Source organism: Musca autumnalis, unplaced genomic scaffold, assembly GCF_047663935.1.
Source record: "Musca autumnalis isolate F117 unplaced genomic scaffold, ASM4766393v1 scaffold_4, whole genome shotgun sequence".
Taxonomy (NCBI): domain Eukaryota; kingdom Metazoa; phylum Arthropoda; class Insecta; order Diptera; family Muscidae; genus Musca; species Musca autumnalis.
The window spans coordinates 173,544,887-173,561,878 of NW_027411977.1; the positions used below are offsets into that span (position 1 = coordinate 173,544,887).

The 16,992-nt window shown below is 33.6% G+C and overlaps 1 protein-coding gene across 16 annotated transcripts in view; it reads right to left on the bottom strand.

Moving 5' to 3' along the window:
• mub (poly(rC)-binding protein mub) overlaps positions 1–16,992 on the bottom strand; it is a 260,107-nt gene that overhangs the window by 20,347 nt on the left and 222,768 nt on the right. For 8 of the 16 annotated variants that reach the window (XM_073980214.1, XM_073980215.1, XM_073980217.1 and 5 more), the window contains 6 exons: positions 6,805–6,861; positions 6,612–6,728; positions 6,430–6,526; positions 6,199–6,362; positions 5,992–6,111; positions 441–578 (listed from right to left, as the gene is read on the bottom strand). In XM_073980214.1, the coding sequence (XP_073836315.1) occupies positions 441–578; positions 5,992–6,111; positions 6,199–6,362; positions 6,430–6,526; positions 6,612–6,728; positions 6,805–6,861 (693 nt within the window). The remainder of the gene's footprint in view (positions 1–440; positions 579–5,991; positions 6,112–6,198; positions 6,363–6,429; positions 6,527–6,611; positions 6,729–6,804; positions 6,862–16,992) is intronic. The other 8 variants (XM_073980219.1, XM_073980220.1, XM_073980221.1 and 5 more) reach the window with 1 other exon arrangement.

The following is a 16,992-nucleotide window of genomic DNA, read 5'->3' on the forward strand; positions in this document are numbered from 1 at the left end:
CATGCGAACTCCGAAACACACATTTTTATGTTAAAAGGTGGAAGTAAAGGTAAACAACACTAAAACCAAACTACATTTTGTATACAATTTTATAATACCACATCATCAACTTTGTATATGTTTTTCTTTCCGGAGGGGTATGGTGAAAATATCGGGCGAGGGAGGAGGGACTACAAACATTCAAACTTTTTTCATTACAATTTTAAGGTAGAAATATAGTGGAGGAATGCATGTACAAGAGGTTTAGTGTACCGGTCAATGCGAGGGCGGGGCGCAAGGCTGGACGTGAAAGGTGGATTTGTAATTTTTGGAATTAAAGGGGGGTTGTATGTTGCTGTTATTACGGAGAGTGAGAAATAGAGCGAGCAAGACAGAGGGGTGGGGGGAGATAAGTAAATGCAATTCAATGCGTTCAAACAATTTCTTCAACCAAAACTCACATCGGGCAATTGCTGTAGGTGATGGTGTGCTGGTACCGCTCCTTGCAAATGTGCGCCCTTTAATAAAGGATCCGTTAAACCCGATATACCAGCATGTAGACCACCGGTAGCCAAAGCAAGTGGAAATACTGGACAGGTCTAAAGAGGTGTATAGTTGTACATATATATATTTATAGATTGATTTTGAATTTGCATTTAAAAATGTGTAGTAGAATATAGAGAAGAAAGAGAGTAATAGTTGGTTGGTCGTATTGGTTTTATTGGAGTAATATTAGCAGTAGTAGTACGTTGTAGGTGAGAGTGGTGTTGTGGTGTTGGTGTCATCGTCGAAGTATGTTATTTGTTTTTAACCGAGTAAATATATTTCAATTTTTTTAATTTTTAGTATTCCGTTAAAGTTGTGTTCGTGTGTTTAAACATTTGTTGTTGTCGTTGTTTTGTTTTAGTTCAAATTGTTGTTCATGAAGTTCATTGATGTTTAGTTGGTTTGGTTTGTAACAGAGTTTTGAATTTAGATGTTTCAATTTATTGTTGTTGTTTTTGTAATATGTAAACAGAGTATTCAATTGAAGTTGGACAATAAAATAAAAATAGAAGAAAAAAGTTAAAGTATGTAAATAAAAGTTTTGCATTGAATATATAAAAAATGTAGAAAGAACTCATTTTAAAAGCTCAAATAACAAAATCGAGCAAAAATAACAATGGAGAAAAAAAAACACAGTAATGCATTGTAAGTGTTAGTTTTGGTTTTTTGAAACCACAAATTGATTCATGTGCCAACTATAATAAATGGTCTGAAAAGTTTTTTATTAAATTATTTGTTTGGATTTGGATAAAAAACATACCATCCTGCATTTACCCAAAAATAAATTAGTCATTTTTCACCCACATGAATTTGTGTTATCACATTGGTCTCTTTAAATATTAATTTCTGCTAGTATCTGGTTATAACTTTGTCAATGATAGTATAAGAAAATTCCACTACATTTCGGAAATGTACCCAGCAAAATTTGAAGGAAGGGGTTCCATGCGATGACGTGATTTCATGTCATCTTTTGCATTGGTTCAAACGAAGTCGTGAAAGATCCGATCTTTTTATCAGCATTTGAACCCATGCAAAGGAAGTCGTGAAAGATCCGATCTTTTCATCAGCATTTGAACCCATGCAAAGGAAGTCGTGAAAGATCCGATCTTTTCATCAGCATTTGAAAATGTCTTTTGGACAAAAAACGTATATCTGGAACCAATTGGATTTATTCGGGGAAATTATTAGCTAAGTTCTAGGAGACAACAAATACTGGGAAAACGACAAATAGTGCCTAGAAAGCAAATAAACTATGAAAGTATAATCAATAATCTTGTTTGACTTAATCTATCTACATTTTATGTTTCAAATGATCCATTGCGCTACAATGGACGCCGTTAACTGTATTAATAAAACATCATTTCTTTTCCCCATTAAGTATGTAATATTATTAAAAAATGATAGATTTAGTGATGTATAATTAAAAAAGTTGTTTTTTGGTTCCTAAAAATTCATTTTTGGAACTATAAATTGGGCGTAACCTCTTAATGTCTCTGGAAATGTTGTTGTATAGAAGGCACACGAATCAATTATGAAGATTTTATTGGGTGCAAGAATGATTTGTTTAATAATAGTGCTTTTGAATTACATCTATTTTCTTCCCCTATCTATGCTAAATCATAGAAAATGTCAAGGGAATATTCAACAATTTTGTGGGATGTAACGAAAATGTGTAGTAAAATATATGAGAGACGATGACATCATGCTCCCTTGCTTTTGCTTAACAAAATTGTAAACCCAAAGGAAAATTACAAAATATGGCATGGAAAATAAAATCTATAGACGGTGTAAGGGGGAAATCGCTTGCTAAAGCTCAGGAAAAATCAATTAACTCAAATAATGAATCGAAGGTGATACACCACAATGTGACACAAACTACAAGTGTCATGGGTAAATACTAATTTCACATTTATGGGCGGCACATGTCTGTTTTAAAACATATAATTAAGTATCACTTAAGAGCAATGAATTTAGATATCGTGTTTTTTATATTTGTAATGAGAAATATAGATTATGCGATATGAGTTTTGGATTTCGGTTGAGTTATTATAGAATTAAATTGGAGTGGGGATACAAGAGAATAGATAGAGATAGAGCGATTTTTTGTAAATAATTGTATACAGTAAAATAAATAGAGAGATGTGAGGGCTCGGGCAGAGGGATTTAAACTGAGACGTTTTGATTTTAGAATAATGTACACAAAATTAACTTTGATAAAACTATTATTTTGCTTAGTTCGGTTTTTATATCGGTGAAATTTGCAGAGTAAACATGATTTGTATGCTATGTGGGAAGCTCTAATCTGAGTTCACAAAATACACAAGAAATTTATGGTTAAAAAAAAAAAAAAGATTAACATCCATCAATTGTGGTACAGTGGTTAATTGATGTGACAATGGCCATTGAAATAGTACGAGTGACAGAAAGTTTATTGTTTTTTTTTATATTTTTGAAAAATCTGTCCACGTGCTTTCTGCAATCAACACCAACCTTCCTCTATACCAAACTTGCAGTATATAAAACTATTTCTTATTGACATTTACTTCTGATTGCTGTTGCTTTTTAAGTATATGTTATATGAACGAGTAATTGTGGTGGCGGACGGTGTTCTTGGTAGTTGTATTGGTAAGTTCGAAATTAACAAAACCAAAAATTGAAATTTACCATACATAATTATTAATGGTAGTATTTTTTCTGAATATCGGTTCAATTGTTTCAACAAGATAGAGAAATATAAGGGGCGTACATACGTAAACGATGAGAGGGAATTGGTAGAATTGGTTTTAACATAGGATTTATTTATTATATGTATCTCTGAAAATATTAATTATACTGAACTTGAAATTTTGGAAGTGGTGACGGATGGATGGTGTTTGTGGAGGTGGTGTCACAGAGATTATTATTTTTAATTGACTAAATGTTGGAGAAAATTTAGTTTTGTTTGTTTCATTGGTTGTTTTCTTTAAAAAATACAAACTTATAAATGCAAGTGTAAAACTTTTAATAAACCTACGTTTAGTAACTGCGCACGAGCCCTCGCATCCTAGCGTTTAAATGTTGTCCATATTTATTTTAAAGCCCACAACAAATGAAGCTCAGTAGAAGTAGTAGTTGAATTGTAGTGATGGTAGTAGTAGTGGAGCCTTAAGACTGTGTGTTTATATTCATATTTCTTATTTGAGTCAAGCCTTATGCTCTCACTGCAGAACAGGGAACTCGGAATACTATGCGGTTCTTATAGAGAAAGACCTTGATATGTCATCGTATTCTTCGGTTAATTATTACCCATTAATATCATAAAATACATATTGTTTTTTTACTCTTGCAAAACTTAACCTAAGAGAAAAAGTGCAGAAAAAATAAAATAAATAAACTCAAAAAGTAATCAGTACATCAACGATAACAAAACATGTGAAACGAAGAGAGTAGATTTTTGGTCGCAGAGATATAGGGGTGTTTTAAGAGTTTGGATATCATACAATAAAGAATAAGTAGTTAGAAACAGGAACGGAATTCATGGGGACCAGTTGGTTTCACAAGAGAAAACAACAAAACTGGCTATAGAGAAAAGGAAAGCTAAACTTGGAACTAGTTTCTACAATATCATCGGTTGGGGATGAATAATTTTATGAGTATTTGTATGTGGATTAAGTGGGATTATCAAGCAATCACAAAGATATTTCAAAAAATTTATAAAATATCCAAAGCAAGTTGATAAAATGTAAGATAATTTCTTACACAATTCGAACCGGAATATCACACATTTCTGGCTAACAAAAAATGATTAAAAAACTTCCTAAAACTTTTCCATAAATAACAATTGGATTCACGTTGCATAGAACTACACCATTTTCAACATGCAATTCAAATAATTTTAGTTCCTGCATACTCCGTGTTATATCACAAACCTCTTCAAATTTCTTAGTAATTAAGGTAAATGCCGAGTTGTAATTCTAAACATCTCACTTGTAATTTGAGAATTCCAATTGAATTTCGAATTATTTCATTTGTAATTTGAAAATTTCATTTGGAATTCGTAATTTGAGAATTCCATTTGATATTCGAATTATTTCATTTGTAATTTCATTTTTTTTCATTTGTAATTCGAGTTATTTCATTCGTAATTCGAATTGTTCCATTTGTAATTTGAATTTTCTTCATTTGAAATTCCAAATGAAATAATTTGAATTACAAATGAAAAAATTAAAATTACAAATGAAATAATTCGAATATCAAATGGAATTCTCAAATTACAAATGAAATAATTCGAAATTAAATTGGAATTCTCAAATTACAAGTGAAATGTTTCGAATTTCAAATGAAATAATCAAATTACACATGAAATTCTTCGAATTACATGTGAAAATGGTGTAGATAGAGACCCATTTTAAAGTACATGATATTTATATTTCTTCATATTTAAAAATTGTCTCATGGCATGAAAACAGTTCAATTTAATTACATCAGCTGCAACCCTTTCCAACCTTTCCGCCGTTCAAATGGAAAGAAGGAAAACTTTCAAATCTCAAAGTCGTTGTCAATGAAAAAAAAAAATAAAACTCTCAAATTATTGAACTCACTCTGGTTAGGATTAGAGCCACCGCCTGTTTCATTTCGAAGGAGATGGACAATTACATTGTCTTGCGTTAATGGCAAAAAAAGCCTTTTCCAATAAACCCTTTATCTCATACGCAAAAAATGCCTACTATGATTTTGTATTCCATATTTTTAAGTGCAGTAACGTAGCCAGTAACAAAACCAAACGGTGTTGTTAAAACTTTTGTAAAGAGCTATTCATTCTTACCATGAACAAGTTTGTCATGGTTGGTTATATATGTATTTTACGTAAGTATAAATATATTTTTTAAATATTTATATAACTACATTAAAGAACACTTTGTGATAGTTGATAAAACTCTTACAAAGGATCTGTGCTGATAGGTCGGGGGGCTAAAGGCAGACAGACAACTTTACCCCTGCCTTTGAGGGACATGGAAAGAAGAAATGGGTTCAAGAGAATAACTAAAACAAAAATTATGTAGAAGAATAATAATTGTTTCCATCACATATAAGCAACGAAACCTTCCTGCAACGGGGGGACGATAAATAAAGGAGTTGTGGCATTATTATTAAAGTAGCAGTGAAAGAAAGTGGGACGAAAAAATGTGAAGCATTCGTAAAAAAATTAATGGTGGATACCAAGAGGAATAGGAGGTGGAAATAGAGAAATTAAAATGTCGTTATACGCAACACATATACCTATATTGTTCGAGAAAAAGGGGGTGGAGCAAAACAAAAAAGATGTTTGAAATAGGAATGTTGGAATCTTGTACAAACTAAAGCAAACGTGGTGGGCTTTTGGGTGGTAGGTTGGTAGTGGATGATGGTAAAAAGATTTGACTTTTTTCTGAGTGGCATACTGGAAAACAGGTTAAGGAGGTTGGTAGGAAATACATGCTAAATTACCTCTTGTGCGGGTACAGCGTAATTGCCCTGTATGGTAAAAGCTTGTCCATTAGCCAAAATGACGGGTCCGGCCACTTGTGGTTTTGGTCTATATGGGATGGTGGCACCTCTTGGAGGTGACTGTAATTCAAAGAAAACTTGTATAAGTATGAATGTTCTTGTTGTGTCATTACAATGCACAAAAAAAATTAAAACACACACACACACCTCTAACATAACAAGACAAATCTGATAGATGCACTGGGTAATTTGTTCGGCTGTGCCACTTAGAGTTACGGCACGTTCAGTTGAATTCGGCAACATTTCACTGGCCACCTGAATGGAGCAGCCTGTTGTCTGGCGTATTTCTTTTATTTTTGAACCACTTTTGCCTACGGGACAATAAAAAGAAATATTATACAATACAAATGTTTTGATATGGGCGTAAGAAAATCATACCAATTAACGATCCACATTGACTGGCAGGCACAATCAAACGAATTGGTATTTGTGTTTTACCACCTTTATTAACATCATTATTGAACTGCGAGCACCACTAAAATGAAAGAGAGTAAGCAAAGTTGGACAAAAGGTTAATTTATTTTAAGGGTATTCTGCATACTCCGCGTTATATCACAAACCTCTTCAAATTTCTTAGTAATTAAGGTAAATGCCGAGTAAATTGCACTGGTTGTACCAGACACCGTGACAATACGTTCCGGACATGAACCATCCGATATATTAATTTTGGCGCCAGACTAAAGGTGTAGGTAAAATAAAATATGTTATATAAATGATATAAATAAATATATATAATTTGATGAATTGACATACCTCTTCTCTAAACCTATTGACAATTTCACCCTTTTTGCCGATAATACTGCCAACTTCCTGTAATGAAAATAAAAAGGACATTGGAAATTATTTAATAATAAATTACAAATTTAATAATAGATAATTATTTTTTTCTAATTACAGGAGTTTTTCTAATAAAATAAATAAAATATCGAACAAATCTTAAAAAGTATAGCTCAAACAAATTAAATGAAAGCAAAAAAAAATTATTTTTAACACTTATATAATGAACATTTATATAAGTGTTAAAAATAAAAATTGTTGGGGTTATTAGGAAAGTAAATTCCCCGTGTTGAAGTCCATGAAAAAGGGATTTTTTTAACGGTAAATGTAAAAATGGGGTTTTTTTGATTTTCAACTTTAAACGTGCTCTTTTTAACAAGGGTTTTCTTTTACTTCTTCACATTTGTACATTGGTGCGTATTCTAGTTATTAAATAGAAAAATACACTTACAGTAATACGCACAAATGTAAAGAAATAAAAAATGTTACAAAACACGAAATTGCATAACTTATCTATTTTTTAACAGATTTTTTTCATTTTCGAAAGCTTACTTAATTTCTTTTTCTGTGGTAGTGTCCAGTTCGAGCCCGAAGAAAAACAGTTCTTTTGGTTTTTAATGCATATTTCACACTTCTACCACTGTTACTTAGCCATTTGCTAACTGATTTGAAAATTTGTTTGAAAGATAATATTAAACTTTTCTAAAGAAAAGAAAAATGATAGAAATCCATTGTGAAGGAAGAAAGAAATTATGCCTGTTAATGTTGAAAAACCTTTACAATGACTCAAAGTAGTTTGGTGTAGGTGTTCAAACAACAAAGGAGATAGATGCCACAATAGACACTAGTCCGTCCAATTTCTCCCTATTTTAGATTTTTATTGTAAAGAGATATATCACAGCTTTGGTTATATATTGTGTTACCAAAAGTCGTAAAATATTAGAGATATTCTCGCATGTATAAAACAAATAAAAAGTATCTGTCTTTGCTTTGCCGACACAGAGACGCTCTCAGCCTTTGTGAATTGAAATTCCTTTTTCCCTAGAAAATTATGTATTAAGGGGTTTTCAGAATTTTTTCCTATGAACTTTCCGACAAAAATATGGATATGGATTAAAGCTCACAATATCCCGAAAACTAACGAACCGATTTTCATGAAATTTGACATTTGAAATTTGTCATTAAAAATCAATAAGACGGATAAAGCAACGCGGACATGGGTCTGCTATTTTCGATATAAAATAAAAAAATTAGGTCGTAAAGCTCAGTTAATTAAAATAACTAACGTTGTTCGAAAACATCTTGCGTTAACTGATATTTTGATATTAAGTGGTATTCCAATATTATCCCTTCGCTCTTCTGCTGTATATGCAGGACCAGAAGGTCTTCAAGTAAATCTATGTGGACTAGCTAAATACTTGGACCCAATAAAAATGTCAAATTTAAGCAGGAGTAAATAAATGTCTCGTAAAAATAAAATCGTATTATAACGCCTAAAAGTATACTCTTGTTTTATAAACTGATATTTATCCCGTAAGCTGTAGTGGAATTCTGTAACTCATATTGTCGTTACAGACAAAAATCATTACATAATTACTGAAATTTGTCGCCAAGTTAAAGTAGTCGTTAAGCTCTACCGATAGCACAGTCCTATAAAAATTTATTGGAACTTTTCATTCATAATTTTGTGCTTGAATTTGATCGTTTTTGTCGGTAACGAAAAAAAAGTGTTACAGAATTCAGAATTCTCTCATATAACTGAGCACAGTCTGATTCTATGCTTAGCTCAAGCAGTTCTCAAACACGATATTTAAAATTAAAAATTACATAAATGCTATATAGTCTTATAAGCGATTGTATTTGATCGTCAACATGTTGGGTCCGTTTCAAAAGTATACAAGTACTTCATTCATTTGGATTTTTGTTTTCATTAATTTACACTTAAAATTAATAAAGTTGTCGTGGGAATATGAAAAATCTACAACTTTTTTGTTCTGAAATTTGTCTTTGCAATCTGCTGTTGTTGTTGCTGCTGATGTTTACAGTAACAAAGAAAATTTCACATCACTACAAAATGAAGTACGTTAAACAATTGCCCGCTATATGCTGCAGTGGCATGACAGTGACACATTGTTATACATTTTTCTAGCGATATGGTGTGGCATTGCTGTTGTTGTCGTTGAAGAAAAACACAATTGGCAACGACGATTGCATTACATTCATACTCATACAAGGTACTACATGTGTTGTTAATCTGCTGCTGTTGCAGCAATTGCAATGCGAATAAATCATTATCATTATTTTCTTTTTGGATAAATGACATTTCTTGCCACCATATATACAATTTGATTTGGAACCTTTGCACAGTGGTGTAAATAACAATTCTAGATGTTAAATGCACTGAATATTTATTAAATAGGTACTGAATTAGTACCATTTCTACTTTAATGTATGGAAATAATTTTTAACGAGAACTTATTGTATAAGAACATGTTTTTCACATAACCTAATTTCAAACACACTCGAACTCACTTGGATTTCAAATTCATTCCATTTTAAATATTTTTGCTGCGGGAATCTGAGGATTTTTTGTGCTCTCAGCGAGGACTAAATATTAAATTTAAGCCATTTCGAAGTGATAATTAGGCTCAAACCTTGAAAATACAGAACATCGGGAGGTATCGTTCTATGGGGGTTATATCAACACTTGGACCTATAGCAACAAATTTCTAAAGAAAGTTTAGTGTCCAGCGAAGACTTAATCTGAAATATAAGCCATTTCGGTGATTAGGCCAAAACCATGAAAATATGGAAAATCGGAAGGTATCGTTCTATGGGGGGCTATATCAAAACCTGGACCTATAGAAACACATTTCTGGGGAAAAGTTTCACGAAGACTAATTACGAAATGTCAGCAATTTCGGTGTAATAATGAGGTTAAATCGTGAAATTATCGAAAATCGGGTGGTACCGTTCTATGGGCGCTATATCAAAACGTGGACCAAAATTTCAACCATTTCTCGGTGTAAAAAAGAGGATAAAATTTTGAAATACGGAAAATCGGAAGTTAGCGTTCTATGGGGGCTATATCAAAACGTGACCCTAGAGAAAAAAATCTGGGGAAAAACTTAATACTACCATCGAAGACTGAATATGCGATTTAAACCCAAAGCAAACACATTTCAGGGGGAAAGTTTAGTGTTCCCAGGGAAGGCTAAAAGCGAAGATTAAGCCAATCCGATGTGACTATGAGGCTGAAATCTTGAAAATACCGAAAATCGGGCGTTACATTTCTATTTTTAAAGGTCTATCTTAAATAATGCCGGATGTATCTTGATTTCATCAGACAAAGGTACGGACGGACGTCGTTATTTCGAATATTTCGAGGTGTTGCAAACGGAATCTCAAGTATAATTATACCCTCCATCTTATGGTGAAATTTGAAGATGTAGATGTCGTTATCTCTAGTCGAGATGACTGGAACCGAAATAATCCTCCTCTGGACGATCTGTAGTGCTATTCTCTAACACTATTTTTGAGTTACCGACAAAAATCGGGAAAATTAAAATGCGCATAACTTCGTTATTTAACGATATTATTCGGTTAGCGACAAATAAAAAGTAGTCGTAAAGTTCTACCGATAGCAACAATGTTTTCAATTTTTATTTGAACTTTTCATTCATAAATTTGCGTTTTAATGTTACTGATTTTTGTCGGTAACTCAAAAATGAGTTAGGGAATCGCACTACTGCTGGTCTTCTATACAAAAGTTTCCAAGATGGAAAAAGGTATCTGTGCCGGCGTCTATTGTGAAAAGCTAGTTGCTGAATACTCATACAAGTTGGACAACGACTGTAGTGTATTTGAAGCTAAAATCATCGCGATCAGGAAAGCTGTAGAATTGATAAAAAGTCTGGATGCTGAGATCTTTGAATGGGTGACTATGTGGATAGTCATCAAGTGGCTCTTAAAGTCATCAAACCTGTGGCCTTCCTTGAGTGCAGTGCAGCATTGGAAAAACTAACAAATTGTTTCCGACTATGCTGGGTGGGTATGATATTAGGGGTAACGAGAAGGCAGATGAACTAGCTAGGCGTAGATCACAATCAACAAGTCTAGCAATTACTGAATCTATCTTTGATGAAGGAGCCGAAGAATTATAGCATAATAAATCTTGGCATATAATGAACCATTTGACCAACTTTACCAAAAAAAATACACAAAATCACTACTTAAACTGAGCAAATCTGAGGCATTGCCGGGGACTGTTACATTAAAGCTTTTCTATACTTCTATGGATGATCACAATCGACCGAAAGGTCTCTCATCCCCTAACCTATGGTTGAGGGTATAAAAAATGCTATTTTGCACATGTTTATAAAGTATTATTCGACAAATTACGAATTTTGACAATTTTAGGAATTGAACATTGAAGCCAATGTGCTTATCAAAATGCATTGAAGGCAAGGCAAAAGAGCATCAAAAACAAAATCGGAGGCAATTGTTGCAGTGACAAATAAAAATTAATATAATTTAACAGAAAAAAAAACATGTACATATGTATGTACATATCTATACATGTAGAAGGCATATTGTAAAAGACAACATTTTCAAAAGAAAACATCAACTACAACTACAAGAACTGCGGATAAAAACAAATATGTATGTATTTATTTGTGTGGTGCGGACAAACGTACGACAGAAGAATGTACTGAAAAACCATCCGAAAAACAGACAGACAGAAAAGCAATGCAAATTGAATTTCAACTGATTAAGAACAACAAGTGCAGCTCAAAGACAATACACATATGCAGCTATATAAATACATATTTGTATAATAAACACCTATACATCAACAGAAATAACCTTCCCGCCAGCCACTAGCTCACATCACTTTTTTTTTGATTCTGGTCTCTGCTTTTCTACTTGGTGTACACACATTGATACGAACGAACCTCTAGCCATTAAAGACATAAGGGTTGCATGCAATTGCAATTTGCCACAAGCAAAAAATGAAAAAAAAAAACACTTTACTTCGTTCCGCTCCTCCGCTATTTTGCATGGCTATAGGGATGAGGAGGACCACACCCCACACCATCACTCCGGTGGTTATCAGCAGCACCGGGTGAAAAATGCAAAAAAAAGAAAATTCTTTAGTGTTTATTATGGACCCCCTAGTATGTGGCGGGAAGAATGAACGACCATTGCATTGTCGCCATAATAGAATTATGATTTTGTATCAGTATCTGTGATTTTTCCCTCATCTTTTTTGGCTCTTTTTCTAGTTTCTTTTAGTCGACTTTTTATTCTTCTTACTTTCAATACAATTCTCGAAATCATTCGTTCAAGGTTTAATGGTCTGTGAAATTTTTGAAAATTATGAAAATGCCACAACAAACTTTACACGCAATCCATACATCAGAGACCTAATCAGAAATTTACAAAATGTATATTGCCAAAGTTCATCATAAATCAGTTGACAGGCGATGTATTTTGAGCTAAGGGAGATATCATCATCAAAGAAACTATTTCTATATGTCATTATGACAGAAAATAAAAAAAATGGGAAATATTTTTCAACAACTTTGGTTTTAGGCCGGTGGGATCGACCTACGTTTCACAGAACCAACAAATATTTATATTATTACACTGTGAACCGAAATTTTGGGGGGTGGAAAATTCCTATTAGAGATGAAAGCCCTTAGTGAGTATATACAGAACCCCGAAGGACAGATTCGCCGTGAGTCGAACTTTCGCGATATGGCGTGATGAATATTTTGCTGGAGACCCTAAAAGCCATCTGGAATCAGCGTTATATCTTTGTTCGCTGTTGTTTAAGCTTATATATAAGATGACATGTCTTCAGTCAAATCAAATGAGGATTTTTTTCGTAGAACATTTCGACCTTCTAACTCGCTTCCTTCAATGTCCTTTTCGTCCTTTATTTCAAGAACCGTAATAAAAGTGGCACAGGATGACATTTTCAGCTTCGGAATATTCTACAAAAATATCGCTCGGAAGATTTTAGGTACGGTTCCCAAAGACATAAAATCGATAAAATCTTGTTTAAGCGGTCGTTTTTCACTTTTACCCGAATCTTGCTCAGACAGCCCTATATCTATTTATTTCAATATATTATTGTTAACCTGTTGATGGGCTAGAATTCTCGGAGTCGCTAAAACAGTTGGATCTCGTTTTGCTAAGCACGTTAATTTCATTATTTTTTGAAATAAAGATCCGGATATCCGAATTATGGAACCGGTTATTCTGATATTAAAACCGAATTTTATCCGGTTTTTATGAACCGATTAACCGTATATGTATATCATTAGAAAGTTATTAAGATTGTCAATCAGATATGATTAATATGCATTAGACATTTTAAGCGGTTTTGGTGCTGAAACCAAAAAACCGTATTTTTGAACCGTTTCTTAACGTTTGTGAGGATACATTTCTGTGCGTGGAAAAAATTATTATCATGGCCTGGGGGGTGGAAAATTCTTTTTGGAGGTGAAAGCCCTTGTTGAGGACATACAGAACCCTGAAGGGCAGATCCGCCGTGAGTCGAACCTTTGAGTTATGGCGGGTTGAATTCTGGGATGGTGACCCATTATTGCAAGTGTAAAAAGTTACGTAACTGAATTTCAAGTGGGTTTAGGGTTCTACTGGGACAATATGTGCTATGTCTGCGAAAGATTATTTTCGTGATGTGCCCTAGGCAAATCGGCTGGGGTTTTTTTTTTTGTTTTAATATTTTAACCCCGAAATTGTATCTTTCCTTTTCTTTAAAGTATATTTTTATAACTTTTTCAACAACAAGGACATAAACAACAGCAGGATAAGAGTAAGACACTAAATGTTCTACAGAAATCTAAACCCACTTGAAATTCAATTACATAACTTTTTACACTTGCAATAATGGGTCACCATCCCAGAATTCAACCCGCCATAACTCAAAGGTTCGACTCACGGCGGATCTGCCCTTCAGGGTTCTGTATGTCCTCAACAAGGGCTTTCACCTCCAAAAAGAATTTTCCACCCCCCAGGCCATGATAATAATTTTTTCCACGCACAGAAATGTATCCTCACAAACGTTAAGAAACGGTTCAAAAATACGGTTTTTTGGTTTCAGCACCAAAACCGCTTAAAATGTCTAATGCATATTAATCATATCTGATTGACAATCTTAATAACTTTCTAATGATATACATATACGGTTAATCGGTTCATAAAAACCGGATAAAATTCGGTTTTAATATCAGAATAACCGGTTCCATAATTCGGATATCCGGATCTTTATTTCAAAAAATAATGAAATTAACGTGCTTAGCAAAACGAGATCCAACTGTTTTAGCGACTCCGAGAATTCTAGCCCATCAACAGGTTAACAATAATATATTGAAATAAATAGATATAGGGCTGTCTGAGCAAGATTCGGGTAAAAGTGAAAAACGACCGCTTAAACAAGATTTTATCGATTTTATGTCTTTGGGAACCGTACCTAAAATCTTCCGAGCGATATTTTTGTAGAATATTCCGAAGCTGAAAATGTCATCCTGTGCCACTTTTATTACGGTTCTTGAAATAAAGGACGAAAAGGACATTGAAGGAAGCGAGTTAGAAGGTCGAAATGTTCTACGAAAAAAATCCTCATTTGATTTGACTGAAGACATGTCATCTTATATATAAGCTTAAACAACAGCGAACAAAGATATAACGCTGATTCCAGATGGCTTTTAGGGTCTCCAGCAAAATATTCATCACGCCATATCGCGAAAGTTCGACTCACGGCGAATCTGTCCTTCGGGGTTCTGTATATACTCACTAAGGGCTTTCATCTCTAATAGGAATTTTCCACCAGCCAGACTTTGAGCTCCATTTTGTTGCACAGTGTTATTTATTTGTATCTGGATGATGGGTATTTGAAAACATAGTATACAAATATGGTGATATATCCTGGCTGACGATAACTTTCGAAGGGATCAACCGATGTGGCCCAAATTTTGCATCTTCTAATACTTCGTTCAAACTTAGTTTAAGTTCGAAGATGGGCACATCGTCTCAAATTTTCAAATTTTTCGCTATGGTTCGTTCGCTCGATAACTCTCGAGTCTAAATTTTGCACATGGCAATATTTCTTTCAAAAAAAGATCAGCTTCGAATATGGCAAGGTGGTATGTAGTATGTTGTCCTCGCGGTCTCAATTACGATGGTACAAGTTTTTTTGGGGGTTAGTCTACACGGTGGTAATGGAAAAAAGTATAAAGTCGTTAAGTACCACCATAGAATATTCTTAACTATAATTGAATAATAAGTTTCCTTTCCAGTATACAATTTTAGTCCCGATCACGGATACCCCATATGCCTAAATTATATAATCTAATCTAAAAATGTATTCAATCAGGTGGTACCTTAATATAGCCCCCATATCAAAGTGTGGACCTATCTTGACAATTTTTGGAGGAAAGTTCAGTAACTGCAGGTAACCTCAAATGTCAAATTACGGTAGTTCCATCAAAAAATGTAGGTAAGACCCTCAAAATATCGAAAATCGGGAGGTACCGTTATATGGGCGCTATTCCAAAACATGGACCTATTTTTACTAATTTTGGTGGAGAAGTGTTGTGATCACTAAAAACCTTAAATGTCAAACTACAGCTAGTTCGGTTAAAATTTTAAGATAAAATCCTCAAAATACCGAAAATCGTGAGGTTCCGTTAAATGGAGGCTATATCAAAGTGTGGATATATCTCGACAATTTTTGTTGGAAAAGTTTTGTAACTGCAGGGAACCTCAAATGTCAAATTACGGGTAGATCTGTCAAACATGTAGCTAAACATGGACCTATGATGATGATTTGTAGTGAAGAAGTTTCGTCACCACTGAGAACCTCAAATGTCAAATTACAACTAGTTCGGTTAAAAATTTTAGCTAAAATCCTCAAAATACCGAAAATCGGGAAGTAGCGTTATATGGAGACTACATCAAAACATCGACCTATGTTTACAATTTTGGATGGAGAAGAGTTGTGATCACAAAGAACCTTAAATGTCGACTAACAGCTAGTTTGGTTAAAAATTATAGCTAAAATCATCAAAATACCGAAAATCGGGAGGTATCGTTATATGGGGGCTATACCAAAATATGGACCGATATAGCCCATCTTCGAACTAAACCTGCCTGTCGTGCAAAAATATAGAGTTCTAGCATAATTATTGTGGACGCTAGAGTAATTACAACAGACGGGCATGCTATATCGACTCAGAATTTTATTCTGACCAGGAATATATATATAGGGTCGCAAGTTATGCGTAACAATGCGTAACAAACGGAAAAACAAGAGTGAGTGAGATTCAAAATGTTTGAAATAGAGTAAGAGTTCACTCTAAGAGTGAAATCAAGCTAAAAACTTGTATACCCTCAGCCTTTAGCCTAAAGAGGGTTTATACACTTTAATACGACCAAAATTGTGCCTCTCTCGCAGGGAGTTTTTGATTGGTCTAAACATTGCACATCGTATTATTTCATCTAGTCATGTATCAGGTTTTAATATGGACTAAATCGGTGTACTCATCCGCAGAAAAATATATGTCAGAAATATGTTTGGATCCAAACAAATATTTGTTTGGGACTGGTTGCAAACTAATATATGTTTAGATCCAAACAAATATGCAACATTTTGTAACATACATATCTCAATTTTATTTGTTTGGGTACAAACATATTTTTTATGTTAGAACATATTTTTAATGGGTGGAGTGAGGATTTTTGTCAAAGAGAGTAACAGCATGGCTCTCGGCTGCGGAATGCTGTTTTATAATAAATGGTGGTGTGTATTAATACGGCCAAACACGTGTGTTTCGTGCTTTGTTGTTGCTAATCAACGTAGCAAGCGAAGAGGAAAAGGAAAAAAATGGTAATAATTCATTTACTTTTTAATGGTAAAACTGGTAAAAGAGAAAACTGGCAAAATTGCTCTCTCATGAACAAGTTTACCAGAAAAGTAAAGGAACTTGAGTAAGGGCGGTAAAGTGATTGAATAAATCAGTGTTCTGTGTTTTCATAAAGTAATGGTGCTTTTTAGTAAATTAAATGTCCAATACATTTTATAATTGAATCAAAAAAGTGAATGGAAATATTTTATTGGCAAGGAAGAAATGGCAT